Source organism: Sabethes cyaneus, chromosome 1 (genome assembly GCF_943734655.1).
Source record: "Sabethes cyaneus chromosome 1, idSabCyanKW18_F2, whole genome shotgun sequence".
Classification (NCBI taxonomy): domain Eukaryota; kingdom Metazoa; phylum Arthropoda; class Insecta; order Diptera; family Culicidae; genus Sabethes; species Sabethes cyaneus.
This window is the reverse complement of record NC_071353.1, coordinates 130,898,172-130,916,010: the sequence shown is the minus strand read 5'-3', so window position 1 is coordinate 130,916,010 and position 17,839 is coordinate 130,898,172. Positions and strand designations below refer to the sequence as shown.

The following is a 17,839-nucleotide window of genomic DNA, read 5'->3' as shown; positions in this document are numbered from 1 at the left end:
CTCGGATACGGTCAGTACAACAATTTGCTTCGGATTCCTCGTCAAACCAACAGTAGAGCCACAAACTAACAGACGTAACACTGAAGCCTCGTTCCATTATCAATGAAAACGATCATTTCAAATTTTCGCTTAAGCCAAGACTTAAAAAGCAGTCGCTGAGCGAGAACGCCGCTCGCCTGCGTTGGCGCTGTTGTCAGATATTTTTTTCGTTTACGCAAAAGAAGGACAGTAATAGTTTTGTTTACATTTCGCACATTTTTGCTCTTCTTCTTTGGCGTAAACAAAAGAGGGAGCAACACTGCCGTACACGAGAAGAGTGCCCAGATTTGATGGATGGAGAGTTGTCAAAAAGATTGTTCGCATATTACGAACACAATTTATAGCGGCCGCCATTAGCGCGTAAAAAGCTGGATACAAGTAAATTTATAACATTGCTAAATTTAAAGCAACCTACTCTCCGTAGCGCGAAGACTACACCAGATGATGCTAGTGTTTCTGCCAAGTTTTAGGAGTGTCATTGAAATGATGTTTTGTTAGAAAATTTGTTCGAAGTGTTAGGTCTGTTAGTCTGTGGTAGAGCACCAGAACATCAATGTAAGAGTCATTATTATTGTGAATAATTCTACCTCGAAATACATTACAATGTGTATGCAACGGTAAATGCGGTAGGTATTTGAAATTAAATCAAATACCACCGGAAAGGATCGAATTTCTGGCAAATATTTGAAGCTGATTCTGGCGTTAACAGTAAGTTATTTTGTTTTTTTTTCCGGAATGTGAAAAGAATCCAAAATTGTTCTGATCACGAAATTCCACAAATGTTTCGTTCCGTTTTCGCTTCTTTGTGGTGTAGTACGTTCTCGTAATTGCCGGATTGCTGGTAATAAAATTATATAAATGGAAGGAAAGTGCAACACGTGTGAAATTGTGATGAAAGTGATGATTTAAGATCGCAGCTGTATGATGTGTGTTAAACGAATGGTAATCTTTGACACCATGGTAAATGAATTTTATGGTAATAAAATTTCAAACAATCATTGTGTGTCTTGCGAAACCCGTTATCAACGCAAACGTTTGTCGTTGACCACAACAGAAACAATTAGTCGAAAATGTGACCTACCCAAAATAATCTGGCAATTTTCGTGGACCGTGGACCATTAGAAGCGCTGACATCAAATTATAACTGAATGATAATTTTTTTCGCTACATGCCATTTGTGAAATTACAAGTCCACATATTGAATCATGTTACTAATTACATAGAATACATCGGACACGGGCCCGCTAGAACTACACTGGGAACAGCGACCCTAGTGCTGCTATTGCATCAACAAACGCCTTGACCAGTGCTGACGGTAAACGAGATGAACACGGGGGGAAAAGTTTCATTAAATCTTACTACTAAATACTGTAGGCAATAAATGTCAAGTTCAATGTCACTTTTGACGTGGAAAATAGACATTCTACCAGTGGGGAAGAATATCCGGCTCCCGTGGTTTCGTGGCTAGCGGTGAAGCTCGGTTCAACTATTGATCGGATCAAATTGAAGCTCGTAATATTTTGTTTTGGTACAGTATTTTTCAATCAAACCTTCAACTGTAGAAACAAGAATCACGAGAATTTACTTTCTGCCGAAGTTTCGTTAAATTTTCTTGATCCTGAGTGGAACAACCGGTATGTCCGCGCGGGCATTGATTATTTCTACACGGCATTGACACGAAAGTAGGAAGTGCACACTTAAGCCGATAAATTCGTTCGCTTTCGAAGCTTCAGTGACACGTTTTGCTTGGAATCGCTCAACGGTCAGCGGCGCCGCTGGGAAACCGGCCACCACCTGTCAATTCAGAACCGACCGACCGACCGGTATAATTAGTAGAATAAGCGCAGTCTAAATTTAGCCGCCGAATCCTCGGACTTAGCACTCTTCTGGCTGTCTGGCAGTGTATCTTTTGCGCGATAAATATCAGCCGCAGTTGATGCGCTGCTGTCTGATATATTTTTTTCCTGGCCCGGAAAGAGGTTTGGACTGCCTGCGCCGCCGCCACCGGTCCCAAAGCGGGTGTTTAAGAAGTTCCGTGTTGGTGAAATATTAAATAGTGGAGGCAAACGTGCAGCGCGGTGCGCTGCATTCCGGTGCTCATTTTGAGATTCTTTTCATTTTTGTTTATTTGAAACTGAAACAGAAATGAAAGAGATTTATATTCTCTTAATTTAACATTTTATTTGTTGTTTACCACACAATACGTAGTAAAATGTTGCATACAAACTGGTGCATTTCAAAACAAAGAAAGCTTTGGCCTCATTGTAATGTGAAAGATTTTAAGCCAGTACTCAAGTCGCTTTTTACGCGAAGGATACGTCCCACGTAAATCAAAACCGCGCAAATTCCGAAATTCGCGTAAAAAAACCGCGTAAATTCTGAAATTCGCGTAAAAAACCTGCGTAAAAAGCGACTTCAGTGTAAATGCTTTAGTTGTAGTTTTCCCAATTTCATTGTTTTCGATGAAATTTTATACTTTTTGTTCGACAGACTTGGCAACCAGTTGTTAGAGTACAGGATAATTGCGGGGCCAATGCAACGATCCTAGTGACGTAACATAACAGTTGTTCCCAGTCGAAATTCGAACATCCTCTATTTAATAACGCTAAATTTATATTACCAATCTTCTGTCAGTACTGACAGTAATTAGATGTCCTATTCAGGCGGATTTCCAGTTCCGCTAATTTACCTAATTGGGCATTACTGACAGATTGTGTCTGTATAATTGGAACCGAGCGCCAATAATCCTTAAACGCTTAAATTGTCATTTACATAAATAGTTTAGAATTGGAAATTCGAACCAATTAGGAAAACTTAACGAAAATAGAAGCGCCTCATTTTGCTTTAAATCAAGCATTGCCGGATACGGTGATGAACGAATGGTAACGATTTTAGGTGGAACAGGAAGCAAAACGCTGTCGTTCACAAATTGTATGGTGAAATAAACAGGATCTTTCAGAGCTCAACAGATTTCAATAATTGGGCGCGGAAATTTTGCTAACGCCTTTTGCTTGGCAGCATGTCCGGAGCACATATTAGTATGAAATTTGAATCACGCAGAGGGTTGCGGCAAGGCGATGGACTGCCCTGCATGTTATTCAATATCACTATTGCAGGTGTGATCCGGTAAGCGGGTATCGAAACGAGAGGGACGATCTTCAGCAAGAGTAGCCAACTCCTAGCCTTCGCAAACGACCTCGATATCGTTACTAGAAACCTTGGAACCGCGGAGGCAATCTGTAGAAAATTACCCATTGGGTATTTTCTCTTAAAAATTTAAGTAGAAGTAATTTAGAGTGTATTGTTTACACTGTATTTATAACGCTGTCAGTTTTTCGAAAATTGAAAAAAATTGCGTCACTCGAAAAACAACGTTGCGAATTGATTTTGCGCAAACACCTGGAAATTCTTCTACTCTCTCATAGGGACATCGGAAAACAACTCGGAATCGTGCAGTTAACGGCGAGTCGTGTGATTAAACGTTCCTACAAAACTTTGCGCATCAAACGGAAGGAGAAATGCGGTCAGAATGGATGTTCTGTTAGTGATCAGGGTCACAAGCGTGTCGTGAAAGAGTTTATGCGGAATCCCAATGTTTCGGTTAGGGATGTGACCAAAAAGTTGAATTTGTCCAAGTTTTTCGTTCAAAGAGCCAAGGACCGGGAGGGACCGCATATGTACAAAGTGCAAAAGGCTCCAAATCGTGATGAACGGCAAAATACGGTGGAAAAGTCCCGTACCCGGAAACTGTGCACCCAGATGCTGACGAAGCCTCATTGTCTCATCATATCATGGATGATGCAAATTAAACGTCAAGGCAAACTTTCGGCAGCTTCCGGGGCTGTTGTTCTTTACCGCTCAGCACAAGTTTGATGCTCCGGAGAACTTTCAAAATTTGCCAAGAAATACATGATTTGGAAAGCGATCAGCTCATGTAGCAAACGGAGTGCGCCATTCGTGACTACCGAGACTGTAAACGGACAGATCTACTTCAAGGAGTGTCTACAGAAGCGTCAACTTCCGCTGTTGAAGCATCACGGTGGTCCTACGTTCTTCCGGCTGGATCTAGTTTCGTGCCACTAGTCGAAGGATGTCCTGGATATGAAGCCAACTGGGTCAATTTTGTATCCAACGACATGAAACCCCCCCCTCCCCCCCAACGAATGCACCGGAACTAAGACCCAATCAAAAATAGTGGCCTATTATGAAGCATGCACTACGGAAGCATCCTAAGAAGGTCAAATCCGAGGAAGACACGAAGGAAAAGTAGGTTTCCGTACAGAAGAAGCTGCAGCGAGATGTCGCACAAAATTTTTTGAGTGGAGTTAAGCGTAAGGTGCGAGCATACGGTTATGGTATTGAAGTTGAATAAAACGAATAAAATGAATATTTTATTGCCTGAAAGTTTGAAACGTATCGGTCAATTAGGCAATTTTCTACAGCGTTTCTTCCGTGATGCAATTTGACGTGGGATACCGTTTACGTGTCAGAATGTGTTCGTTGCAGGCGGTGATCTAGTGTGCTATGCGTGATGTATGAGTTCGTGCAGTTTTCCGATACTGATTCAACACCCTACACGATACGTTTAAAATTAAATTGCAACGGCACTAAAAGAGATGGGCGCTTCACGACAAAGAATGAATTGTAGAACGGTACTAAAGCTTCAAATTGGGGAATAAAAGCAATCAGTTTTATCACACGTTTTTAGGAGAAATTTGATGAAAACGCCTTGAGAAACACTTATTTCAAAGTTTTTTGCTTCTAAAAAGTTGCTAAATTTCACCAGGACCTCCTTTTTTGAAAAAATCATTATTTTTTTATTTCAGATTTTGACTCTGCAGTCTTTTCCGCTTATTTTGATACTAAATTTGTAATTATCCGACCACGGGAAGTGGCCGAAAAACGATCATACACATAAGCATTCCAGTGCGGCGTGGAACAACTTCGGCGAAATAAAACACCGCTCCTGGAAAACCACGGTTTTCAAACTTTATGTACCTTTTTCTCAGAAAATACACAACATATTGGAACAAACTTTTTTTTGTTTTTTTGGTAGTAGCTTGGCAAAGACTTTTATAACTTTTGAGGTTTGTAAACGAAAGTGAAAAAAAAAGACAAAATTTTATTTCTCCAGGCATCTTTTCTTCTTCTTTTTCGTTTTTCTCAAGCTGTGTTTTGTTTACGAAACTCAAAAGTTATAATAGTCTTTGCCATGCTACTACCAACAAAACAAAAAAAAAGTTCGTTCCAATACGTTGTGCAGTTTCTGAGAAAAAGGTACATAAAGTTTGAAAATCGTGGTTTTCCAGGAGCGGTGTTTTATTTCGCCGAAGTTGTTCCACGCCGCACTGGAATGCTTATGTGTATGATCGTTTTTCGGCCACTTCCCGTGGTCGGATCATTACAAATTTAGTATCAAAATAAGCGGAAAAGACTGTAGAATCAAAATCTGAAGTAAAAAAATAATGATTTTTTTAAAATTTTTAGTCGTTTATGTCCCCTTAAGGTAAACAAAACCGAAAACTACAAATGTTCAATAACTCTGTAGTGATTGAGATTTGACCACATGCGTAGAAGGATTTTTTTCGTCAAATGTGGTCCTCTATCACCCCCTGAAATATTTGCGCTAAGCTACCTAACTCCCTGTACATAGTAGAATTTAATTGGAAAGTTTTCTTCTTTATTAAATTTCAGAAAAAGATCGTCGGTGAAATGCAGGCCAGCTTCATTTTTCTTAGAGTTGACAATCGACCAAAACTTCTTCGGAATTAAAAATACTTCCTCTTTTCTCACACAAAAGTATCAACAACTCGGTTAGCGCGAATATTCATTCAGTATATTGCATCGTAAATGTGCATGACCTTCAAGCAATCAATTCGTTATTTTTCAAAAATATATATTTTTTATCTCTTTGATATTTTACGTTGTCAAAATTCGTTTCCAAACGGAAGATATAGCCAGTTGTGTAATCACGACGATATTCCTCTGCAATTGGTTTTAAGCTTTTTACATGTTTTGGTTTTCTCGAAGCACACTGATTATGCTGTCGTTTCAAAACCAAGCATATGCGCGAACGAATAGACCTTTTTGGAGTTCCATTGCAGTCTGATAAAAACATGTACGGCAATTAACCTCATAAGTGGCATGCATTAATTTGAGAATCTTACTCTATATTAAGCCGTAAGCCACTCACAGCACATGGCGACCGTGACAATTTGTGCTGTAATGGTTATCGTCAAGTTAGCTTCGAGGTAGGATGCTGAACTAACAACCCAAGTAACAAATTGGGTTTATGACTCTTATGACGGCATTTAAGACTAAAATTGGTCACGAAAACCGCCATAAGAGTACAATAAAACTCACTTTGCTGCTTGGGAAGCCAGTCGCCGTATGTTCGAATCCCGGCTGGGCGAGTCAATAGGATCATTGCAGTGGGGCCCCGTAATTGTCCTGTACTCTAATAACCGGCTGAGCAGTGTGTCGATAAAGTCAAGTCTCAAAGACGTTCATGATGCAAGGCTTTGATTTTTTTGGTTATCATTATTTATCAATTGAATTAATTTCTATTTTCTGCGACTATCTCAGGTTTGCAAAGAATTGTCAACAGTTATCTAGTGCGAGCTAGGATTGGGCAAAATTCCCGAAAGTATCGATAATTGAATATCAATATCAAATCCGCCGCTTTATCGATACCGTCGATATATCGTTCGTTAAGCATCGATATTAGATTTATCGATACTATTCAAGGCGGCATTCTGGGATAAGGAAATGCTACACAAAAAAGGGATTCATAAAAGTTAATCAATAAAAAACATGTTGAGCTAAGAGAATGCCCCCAAAACACGCACGCAACACATCACTCGCTCCAGTGCAGCGCTATTTTGGACACGTCGCTTTGTACGGGAAACCGCACCACCTATTCGCGCCCGACTGAATCGTATGCTGCCCCAAAATCCACAAAAATATGATGGGTTGTACTCCCGACACATCTGGATGATTTGCCGAAGAGTAAAAATCTGATCCGTAGTAGCACTGGCCTCCATAAAGCCCACCTGATACTTCCCTACACACTCTCCTGCCACCGGGGATAGACGACGCAACAAAAGCTGGGAGAGCACCCTGTTGGTGGCTTTGACCAACGTTATGCTGCGGCAATTGCAGCAATCTATCCGATCGCCCTTTCCGTAGATGGGACAAACCACACCCTCAATCCACTTTTCCGGCAGCCCTCTCCCAAACCCCTGAAACCATCCAGTGAGGTGTCGTTGCTGGCGGTTCTTGACCATTCCTGCAGAATTCCACCGGGAGTTGCTCCTTTCCGGTTCTAGCTCTTTTCGATCTCTGTCCCACCTCTGTCACTTTTACCGCTATTATGGCGTGTACAAAGCTGGAAAGTCTTTGTTATTGCCGTCAACGCCCAATAATACTTTCTGTGCTCTCGGATCAGTTCGGAATTGGATAAGAGTCAATTTCAATAAAGAAAATTTGAGAATTAAGCTTAGTAGATACCTGAAAAGAAAACAGCACGAAAAAAATCCTGAAAATATTGCTCTCTTGAGCCTTTCCTGGCCTAGTTTTAGCCTATATTTTTTAGCTGCATTTCCCGCTTTATCAAAACAGTATCGGGATGAAATTATCGATTTAGCATAATATCGACGTCGTAAGTATCGATGAAAAATATCGAAATATCTGCCTTCGAGTATCGATATCGCGGGTATCGATACGGTATCGCCCAATACTAAGTGCGACTAAGCAAATCATAGGTCCACAATCGTTTCTGAAGTAAAAGAGTGTGATTCTAAAATTACTTTGCTGTGTTGAACTATTAAGATTGATATATTAATCTGCACGAATATTACGTCACCTACATTTTCGCATAATTTTGATTACATTCTAATAGAATATCGATGCAAACGGTCGAACTTAACAAATGGTTGCACACCTTCACAAACACATTTTACCTTTAGAAAATCAGATTTGTTTATGTTGACACAAGGAAAATAATATATTATCTACTGGAACGAGGTGTCACTGTTTTAAAAAAATGAAAATGAATGAAATTGCAGGTGTTTTTGGTTGCTATCCCGGGTCTGAGAAGCAAAAGTGTGCTCGCATGTAATTGGTTCGCACTTATCTATATATTAAAAGCAAGAATAGGTTAGGTTTTCACGTGTAAACTTTTAGTGAAAATGCTGAAAACCAATTTTTTTTGCTCGAATAACAAAATCTCTTTAATTTTTTTTCGCACTACCTCACCCCCCTCCCCCCATTGGCTTAATTTGAGAACTTTATCCGTATATTAAGCCGCAAGCCAACCACAGCACATGACGACCGTGACAATTTGTATTGTGATGGTTATCGTAATTCGTCAATAGAATTGATATAAAACAAACATAATGTATGTACCTACTGTAAATAGATGATTCGTTTCGACAAACTTCTAATTTTACATCTCAAGAATCAAAACTGTGCTAGTATAATAATGTTTTTTTTTTCATTTCAAAAATTTGAAGTAATGTCAAATATAGTCGAATGTTGCTTACAGGTTTTTCAGTTTCGTGTTTTTGGGTGAGAATGGGGTAAGATTTTCCTATAGGCTTGAACAAATTTGTTTGTTGTCGCGGTCTAGTGTGGAATAATTTTTCGTTATTTTAACTTTTCAAACCGCGAAATTAAAAGTTTATGAGGCTCAGCCCGCTAGTTAGTTTCGGGGTACTATGCTGAATTAACAAGCAAGTTGTCGCATGTTCGAATCTCGGCTGGGTGGTGTTGCTGAGCCTGTAGGATCGTGGTGCTAGCCCCGTAATTGGCATATATTATATGACTGTGTTAAAGAGTAAGTAAATTTTAACTTATATTTTACATAATCCTTCCATTTTTTGTATTAATCCGCTAGCACAAACTCTGAAAAGTTTACTAGAACGTATGAAAATATGATAAAATTTTATGGCAGAGTTGCACACAATAAAACCAATGAAAAGCTAAGAATAGTAAAACCATAGTGCTTTTTTATGATAATCAATCGTCACAGAAAAACGATCTAACATTTTTCGTCCTCTTTTCTTAAATTACAATCATCACCCTTTTGTTAAACCTACATCACACCGCACGCATCCGGAACTACATTTGGCAGCGGATCGAACAATCCCAGGAATTTGACCCGTTCAACGGATGTTTCAATTTTTTGTTTCAATCTTCTTGTTTCGCTCAACTAAGCGAGTGTAGGTACGCGAGTGAGCTGAAGACGAGACAAAACAGCAACGGGTGCAACAACAGGTGCACATCCGAGACGGTACACGGCGCGGCGGTGGAGACCCGACAGACGACGGGCCACGGACGGTAGCGCACATATTCCACGCCACACTTCCTTCTCCTCGCGGCGTATGAAACACGATGCACCAAATTGCGCAGAATATGTAGGTAAAACAAACCCACCATCTGTGAGAGTGTCTCTTTTGGCTCGCGTCTGAAGAACGAAAACAATAACAATCTACCGGTTGAAGATGACGATCATCACATAAACAACCGTTCGACCCCATCATCGTTGTCGTCGTCGTCCGACGAGCGAGTGAGAGGTGGTCCGACACACTCTCTTTCTCAGACCGCTTCTCCCAGTCAGTAGGACGTTCGTGCTCTTCCTTCCGCACACACCACGGCAGCACCATGGAGACAAAACAAACAAGCTCGCTGTTCAATGTTCGCCGTTCGATGGCGGTGAAAAGAAGAAAAATCAACGAGAAGCTATTTTTACCCATTTGATCTGCGATCTGTAAAAATTAATCGTCTGTCAGAGGTCCGCATCGGTTTTCGGCTCTACTAGCTAGCTTCCGGTGGGAGGAAACCAAAAAAAGAAAAATCAACCCCTGTCTGGTTTGATGATCGATAGATAAATAGGAAATGTTTATGCAACCATTTAGTAGTTACGGATGGTGACCGTTACGTTGCATTGCGTAACACGCCCATCCGCAGTTGCGAAACTCAGTGGTTGCCATTCGACGTGCGATCGATCGATCGATCGACACTGACTCAGCGTGTTGTTAATCGATTATAAATACTTGTTATGTGCGCTCGTGAGGTAGGACACGTCAGCAGAACCGTAATTACGGCAATCATCAACTCAGCTCAGACGGAGGAGAAAAGGTTGCTGTATTTGATCAAAGCGAACAGGCCGCAAAGTGACAGGCGATGAATCGATTTTTCAGTAACCTTGGCAGTTGACGAAATGAAATCAATATCATGAACACTTACCCATGGCCTTCTTAGGGCTGATCGGTGCCGTTCCGCCACCGTAGAAACCAGAATCATGGCTGCTGGTGCTGGTACTGCGAATCTCGTGGTTTCCGGCATTCTTGTTGTTCTCATCGTCTTCCTCATTCTGGGCCTGCTGAGATTGGCTGCGTTCGTTGTTATTTTCGTCCTTTGCAGGCGGACACTTGCTACTACTACTGGGCGGCTCCGTGTGCAACGGAATCACCATAGGATTGTCATAAATATCACTGCCTAAATCACTGGTTTTGCTAGTAGATTTTACATGTTTCTTCTTGTTGTTTCCTCGGCTGCTGTTGACACTGCTGTCGGTGTTGACATCCGACGAGGCATCCACCGTGGAAGTGGCCTCCGACGAGGTTTGATCCGTGGTCGATCCGGACTCGTCTTCGCTTGCACTGCTGCTGCTGGTCAGGTCCGCCTTCCGGTTGTGCCGATGTCCGTGTCGTTTCACCTTCCACAGAGGTCTCGGACGTGCCACCAACACAATGGGAGATTTCTCCTCCTTGGAATAACACTTGCGCATCTGCTCAAAGTTGAGCTTAACCCGCTTTTGCGGATCGAACTTCTTCTTTTCCGGCTTATCGTTTGCCATTTCTTCCTCCTCCGATGACCAGTCGTCCTCTACACCGGAAAACGATGTCTCTGAACCGGAACCTTCGTCCGCTTCACTACTACTGGAAGAGTATCGAGCTTTCGACACTGGTTTTGCAACCGCCAATTGCTTATTGTTTGTTTTCTTTGGCTGTTCCGCGCCCGTCGACACTTGATCACCAACTGATCGATCACCTGCTTTCGCTGCCGATAGATTACTTAAATTTGTAATGACGCCAAATTTGTTCTTCGTCAGTTTGCCACCGTCGTCGGCTTTTTGCGCGACTGCTGCCTTATCAGCTGCCGCCGTCGTCGGTTTTTTCTTACCATTCGTCTTGCTGGCCGGAAGCTCACCCGATAGTGTTGCCTTTTGACACTTTGCGCAATCTTTGATTTCCACCTCGAGTTTAACGCCCATATTCAGTGTTATTTGGTTAACTTTGGCTTTCATTTTTTCGACATTTTCCTGCGCCTTTCGCCGTTCGGCTTCGAGCCGGTCGGCTTCGGCTTTGGCTGCCGCATCCACCGGTGCGGCGGATTTCGGTTTTACAATCCTGATCACCTTTTTGATGACTATCTTTGTCTTTTTCTCTCCACTGGGTGCTGTGGTTTCGAGCGGCTTCGCCGCTGTTGCGGGTTCAATGGACGCCTTCGGCGGTTCGATTACAGTCTTCTGCACAGTTTCCTGCTTTCCTTCAGATGTCTTTTCCTGCGTTACGATGTTCGGTGATTCAGCAGGTGGTGGTGGTGGAGGTGGTGGTGGTTTCGCTGTCGGTTTGACTTCAACCGGTTCGTTTGTAGTTGGTTTCAAAGCTTCCGGCTTGTCTGCGGGTGCTTTTTCCTGTTTTAATGCAGTCTTTGGTAATTCAGGCGGCAAAGTTCGAGCGAGCTTCTTCTCCGCGGCAGCTGCAATGGTTGGTGCAACGGCTTTGATCATTTCCTTCGGCGAAAGCTTCTGGTTGAGCAGTCGCTTAGCCGCAATTTCCGACGGTTTTAGTAAGCCCGTCTGTACGGGAGTTTTTAGGAGTGATAATTCAGTTTCCGGTGGCTGAGCAGTTGGAAGGTTCTCCGGTGTAGGTGCTGCCTTTTCGGGGATGGCTTCGGTCTTTTGTACTTTTTTGAGGCTGAATACGTTCCGAGTCGGTTTCGGGGATTGGTCATTGGTTGCCGGAGTTTTGGTTGGACCGTTATCGAGGGTCGGCTTAGTAGGTTCTTTAGAAACCGTATCGACTGTTGCGGGCTGCTTAAGTTCTGTCATTTTGGGTACTGGTTTTTTCGTCTTAGGACTGGTTGGAAGCTCAGTATCTAAGCCATCTTTCATGGTTGGGCTCGTATCTCTTGCTGGTTTTGGTGATTCATCTATTTTGAGAATCGATTTAAGGGGAGCCGGTTTTGTTTTGTCGACCGCCTCGGGAGGCGGTAATTGTTTTTGTGTTGGACTTGCGGGAGCTTGTTGCTCCAATTTTACCAAAGAAACTTCGAAGGCTTTCTTCGGAAGTCCCTCATCTGAAATTTCCTTAGGTTTCTGCAGCTCCATTTTTGCGGGTTTATTTACAATTAATCCCGCATAAGAAGTGACTTCTGCGGGTACTGTTTCTTCATCTCCAGCCGGTTTGGGCCATTTGGGCATTGAGGCAGCAGCATTTTCTGCCGCCGGCGGCGATGACATCAGCTTGGTGGCGAATGTTTTTGCCGTTGGCGACGTAATCGGTGCACTTTCGCTGTCCTCTTCGGTTTCGCTAAACTTGAGCAGTATCATCTGGTTGCGCCGTTCGAGGTTCTGCTTTCTGCGAGCAAACGAAATCGTTTCACGCGTCCCGATGTTGCCCCAAAAGTCCACCTCGTCCTGGGAGGGCACTTTGGTCAGTTCAACGGGTTTCTTGCGTAAGGCCGGTTTCAGTATCGGTTTCGGTTTGACGCTCGGTTCGGCTGGTTTCGGTGGTGGCTTAGGAGGTTCAGGAACGTGGGGCTTTGGGAGCTCCGGCTTCGCCGGTTCGGATTTCACAGTCGGAGTATCGACCGGTTTGACTTGGATTGTCGGTTTTTGTGGGGGTGATGGCAAATCAGGTTTTTCGGATTTCTTTGGTTCTGGCGGAAGTTGAAGATCTTTGGATAATTTCTCCGGTTCTGGTTCGCTGGATTTGGCCACCTTGTCGGGGAATTCGGATGACGGAACCTTCTCCTTTGGTCCATCCGCAACATCTGACATCTTTTCAGTTGGTCTTGTTAGCTCAATCTTCTTCTCCGGTTGAGCGATTTCTTGAGGTTTAGCAGTTTTCAACTCAGTTTTCAAACCAGGTTTTGTTTTCTGCTTCAACTCATCAGCCTGCAGCTTTGCTGAAGGCGCTGATTTCTGAGCAGCTATCAGCTCTGAGCCATCACCATTCGCTTTCGACTCAACGGCCTCCTTCACTCCTTCAGTTGTCGTCGATTTTAGAATCGGCTTTGGCTTTAGACTTGGGAGAACTTTTTTCTCTGCCATATTAGGTAAAGATTCCTCTTTTAGAGCACACGGGATTTCCTTATTCGTCTTCTCCTCTGTCAATTCTGTCTCTTTTTGTATTGTTGGAGCTCCAATCGATAAGTTTTGTGGTTTGATTTCCTCGGACTTTACAGTTTTGGCATTGGAATCAGTCTTTTCGTCGGGTTGGACAACATTTTCACTGCTTTGATTAAGCGTTAAGGGCACCTCTTGATCCTTTCTTGGCTCTTTCAGTTTTCCAAGTGATTTGGTTTGAAGTTTTGAAGTTGCTGGCTCTCCCGGGGGTCGTGATAGCTGATTCTCAGCAATGCTTTTTATTGGTGGTTTCAGCACTTGATTGGCTTCTTCTTCGCTAGCTGCTTTTCGTGTGATTTTAACGTCGTTTTCAGTTGATTTTATCGACGTTAGTGCAGTACCGCTTAACTCAGTAGGCGGTGAACTGACTTCAATTTCCTTCTTTGTAGCGTCTTCAATCTTTTCTGGTCGTTCTGATTTCTTCCCATCTAACTCTTGAAACTGCTTGATTTTTGCAGTGGCCTCCGTTGTGTTGTCTGCTTCAGTCTTCTTCGATTCTGTCTTTTCTTTGTGCGCCGCAGAGTCTACCGACTCCGTGGGCACTTTTTTACCACACATCTTCGACAGCGTATCAATCTTTTTCTGCAATTCCTGTGCTTTCCTTCGTTGAGCCAATTCCCCAAGTACCAGCGGTTTGCTAACCGATAGGTTTTCAACCGATTTCGATTCGGCTGATACCGCAACCGTTTTCACCACACTTTCTGTCATTTTACTAGCAACCGGTTTTTTCACCACCTTCTTTACCGGTTTTTCACCACTTTCGGGAGACGAGAGAGATTCACCCGAAGCGACTTTTTTCTTTTTCTTGGGCAACTTAAACACGGCACATTCTTCAATCGATTCCACTTCAGCCTTGATCGTTGGAGCGATCGCCGGCGTAGTTTCGATGGTTGGACTATCTGCCGTAACTTTCACTCCTCCGGATTCCTCCGGATCGTGCACCCCATTGCTTTCGTCGGTATCAAGCTTCGGCAAAGGTTTGCTTCTAACTCTACGAACTTTTTTAACCTTTTTCTTCTCTGCCAGCTCAACACCGGAGTCGGTTATTTGCTGTTCAAGAGCTGTTTTAAGTCGTTCTTCCAGCTGATCATTCATAACTCCATTGGCTTTGTGCAGCTCCTCCTGAAATTGGGCAATCTCATCTTCGATGATCTGAGAAGCGCGTCGGCGTAACTCACCGGCATTCAGATCGTCGTCCAATTTGTCCGAGTTTATGTCCGAACAGATTTCGTGGAAGCTGGGAATTTTGACGCCGCTCTTTCGACGCACAGTTGCGCGTCGTTTCATAACGGGAGATTTGTAGGTTGCTTCATCGATCACAATCGGAGTAACCTCATCGTCACGAATCAGGTGTTTCTCCAGCAGCAGTTCACCGGGGCTTTTAATGGGTTCGACTTTTTTCGGTTGTAAGGACAATTCTCCACGAAACTGGTCCCGCCAAGAGGTGGGTCTGGACGTCTGCGGGGATTCATCTTCGAATGATTTATCCGGAGAATCCGTTCGGCGTGGCGATTTGCGTTCAGTACTGCCCCTACTACCTCGCGACTTGCTTCGGGCTCGGATAGTGTTGAGACGCACCACGGCACGGTTGCGGTTGATAGCGGAACGTGCCTTACGTTGTTCATTGCGTTCGATCAGTTCCTGTTCGCGAGCGCTGACGTTCGCTACGGATAGTGGCGAGTTGTTGCCCGTATCGGAGGATACCGAAGAGGACGGGGATGATGAGGGGTAACGATCGCGGATCGGTGTATGATCCCGGATGGCATAACGACTCGCGGAAACGTCGATGTCTGCCGTGTTGATGACACGTCTGGGCTTCTGATAGGTTGGTGAAGCATGGCTTGGGATATATTTGGGGGAATTGATGCGGGTGAGTGCCGTCACCCGGCTGCCGGTAAGCGGGGTTTCTGTGATGGGGGTTAACTTTGGAACGTAACCTCGGGAAAAGGACGGTGTCCTGGTGGCCGTTATCGGAGTCCCGAACGAACGCGAAACGCCTACGTAGCTCGGTGGCAAGAACGTGCTGGACGGCAACGATGATACGATCGGCGCCGGGATGACTGGCGTATTGCCGATGTAATTGTGATACAAATCGGAATATAGCGGCATTTCTACGTTTCAATTAAATCTGCTAGCACATAACACAAACCATAACAATCAGAAATTTCTTTGCTAGTGTAAAAATTATAACATCTTTTTTTCAACTTCGAGCACAACACGAAGAGACACACGTCGCAGATTAATTTCAACACTAGAGTAATGCAGCTTTCTGCCTTTTGGCCTCTCACAAACGATAAATCCGACTTTAAACCGAATAACACCTCACTGGAAGGGTCGAAAAATCATCCTAATCACTCGACCAGAGACTGCAAAAAGAAAGGAACAACCAAGAACACTTTTTTCTTCTCTTCTACGTGATCACTACCTTCTCGCGCTAGTGAATACTTCATATTTCACTCAAAGTAAATGCTAAAAAAATGGACCCCGCATTGCACCCCCCCTGGGGTCACCGCTACCGCTGCTGCTGCTCCTACCCAACCCAGCTCAGCTGCTAGCCGTCAATGTGCGCAGCACACAGCACCGCACAGACAACGGCAGCCGCGCTCCGGCTCGGGCAGGCAGGCCAGCGAGCGAGCGCTCGCGGTCTCTTTTTGTCGCACAGGACTGCTATTCCTCGCTGGCGGCAGCGGCGGCGGCGGCAGCGTGAAAGTGAAAATTATTCAAATATTTTCTCCTGTTTACTCTCGACGGACGTCGACGTCGTCGATGGACGACGACGTACGTGTGCGCACAACCACCACTACTAGCACCAACAAACAAACAGCAGCGGGCGGGTAAAATCCCTAAATAGAATCCTGCCGCACGCCGCTCGCCGTTTCTGCAGCAATTCCGCACTCGAGCGCGCACGCGGTGATCCTGTTGTCACCTGTCACTTTGTCGGCTTCTTCCTTTCACTTAAAATTCAGAACTTCAGACAGTCGTCGCGTTCGCGGCTTTTCTGTTCTTTTCGGGACCGACTCGGTCAACGGATTCTGGCAGACTGATCGGATGCTCTTGGCACTGACAGGACCAGCAGACTGGGCTGGCAATTTTTTGGGGAGAAAACTCTCGTTTTCCTACTAAAAATTCTCTCACTTAAGCAGGTGAACTTAAGCTGGTCCGAGAGCCGAGGGCAAATGCTCGCACTCGATGCTCGAAGCGCATCGAATAGGCAGGAAGCCACTGTGTGGGCACCTTATTTTGACCGTCGGTCGATCGGTCGCCCTATAGACTGTTGTAGTAGCAGAAAGTGAAGTGCATTCCTTTCGGCCGAGGGTCTTTTCTAAATAGTTGAGGTTCAACCTATTAAAATGCGCTTGATGATATCGTGGGTTCGCGCGGGTAACGTTCACGGAAAGGTGATTTAATTTATTACTGCCGTGAATATGCGGTTTTAAAATTAGCGATGAATTTCTGAACCCAGTCTTGGTGCGTGCAAGCACCGCGTGTGTTTGTGTGAAATGATGGCTGTCCGTCAGGCGGAACACGATTGTTTGACAATCCACCTGTGCAATAGGTTGGTGCTGTTTGCTCCGTCGCAGCCAGGCCACTTTGGTATTTTTTTAATAGATTTGGAAAGTAATAATTATAACCTGGCCACATGAGTCCCAAGAGAGGAGACTGCGAGCTGTCGGTCGAGCTTGGTTTGCGTTTGTTTTGGACTCGTTCGAGATCGGCCACTGACTCACTGCCGGCCTCTTGTGGAAAAGTGTCGTAAAAATAACGATGATGTGAAGAATTGTTTCTTCCCTCCCCGCGCGAGCTTCTTCGAAAACCACTTGAACTGGCGGCAAATAGATTTGTTTTCGTCAAGTGAAAAATTGCTGTCGTGACGTAACTCTCACTTTAACTTCTCAACTCTCTGGTTGGCACTCCCCTTTTGCCCGGTAGGTAACCAGGGTTCGATGTCCAGGAAAATCCTACCCATCCATCAGGCCCAGCTGACTGCCGGCCGACCAGTGGTGTACTCCCAGCTGACCCAGTTCTGCTGCTGCTACTACTGCGGTGCGTTATTGGCTCAGCGTAGGCAGAGGCCAAACGCAGTTATTTCTCAAACAGAAGCCGTTCAGCAGGATTTAATGCATCTGTCTCTTTACTTACGCTCCTCTAACCAACGACGACGACGACGGTCCGGTTTCGAAACACCAGCGTCACGCGACATTCGTCCGATCTTCCTCCGCCAAGGGGTTGAATAAGGAGGCACCATTTGAATGCTAATTAGATGTACACACAATGCGACGCTCTGCTGGTTCGCAAATTGTTTTGCACTGCTGGGGGTTTCTTGAGATCGATTGCCAGACTTGCAGCAAGGTCTTAAATTACTTATTTATTTTCGTGATTGTA

At 44.2% G+C, this 17,839-nt stretch overlaps 1 protein-coding gene across 1 annotated transcript in view; it reads right to left on the bottom strand.

Moving 5' to 3' along the window:
* LOC128746235 (titin-like) overlaps window positions 1-15,565 on the bottom strand; it is a 61,341-nt gene extending 45,776 nt beyond the window's left edge. The window contains exons 1-2 of the mRNA XM_053843284.1: window positions 11,687-15,565; window positions 10,288-11,608 (exon numbers count right to left, since the gene is read on the bottom strand). Of these exons, the coding sequence (XP_053699259.1) occupies window positions 10,288-11,608; window positions 11,687-15,565 (5,200 nt within the window). The remainder of the gene's footprint in view (window positions 1-10,287; window positions 11,609-11,686) is intronic.
* Between the last annotated feature and the right edge of the window lie 2,274 nt (window positions 15,566-17,839).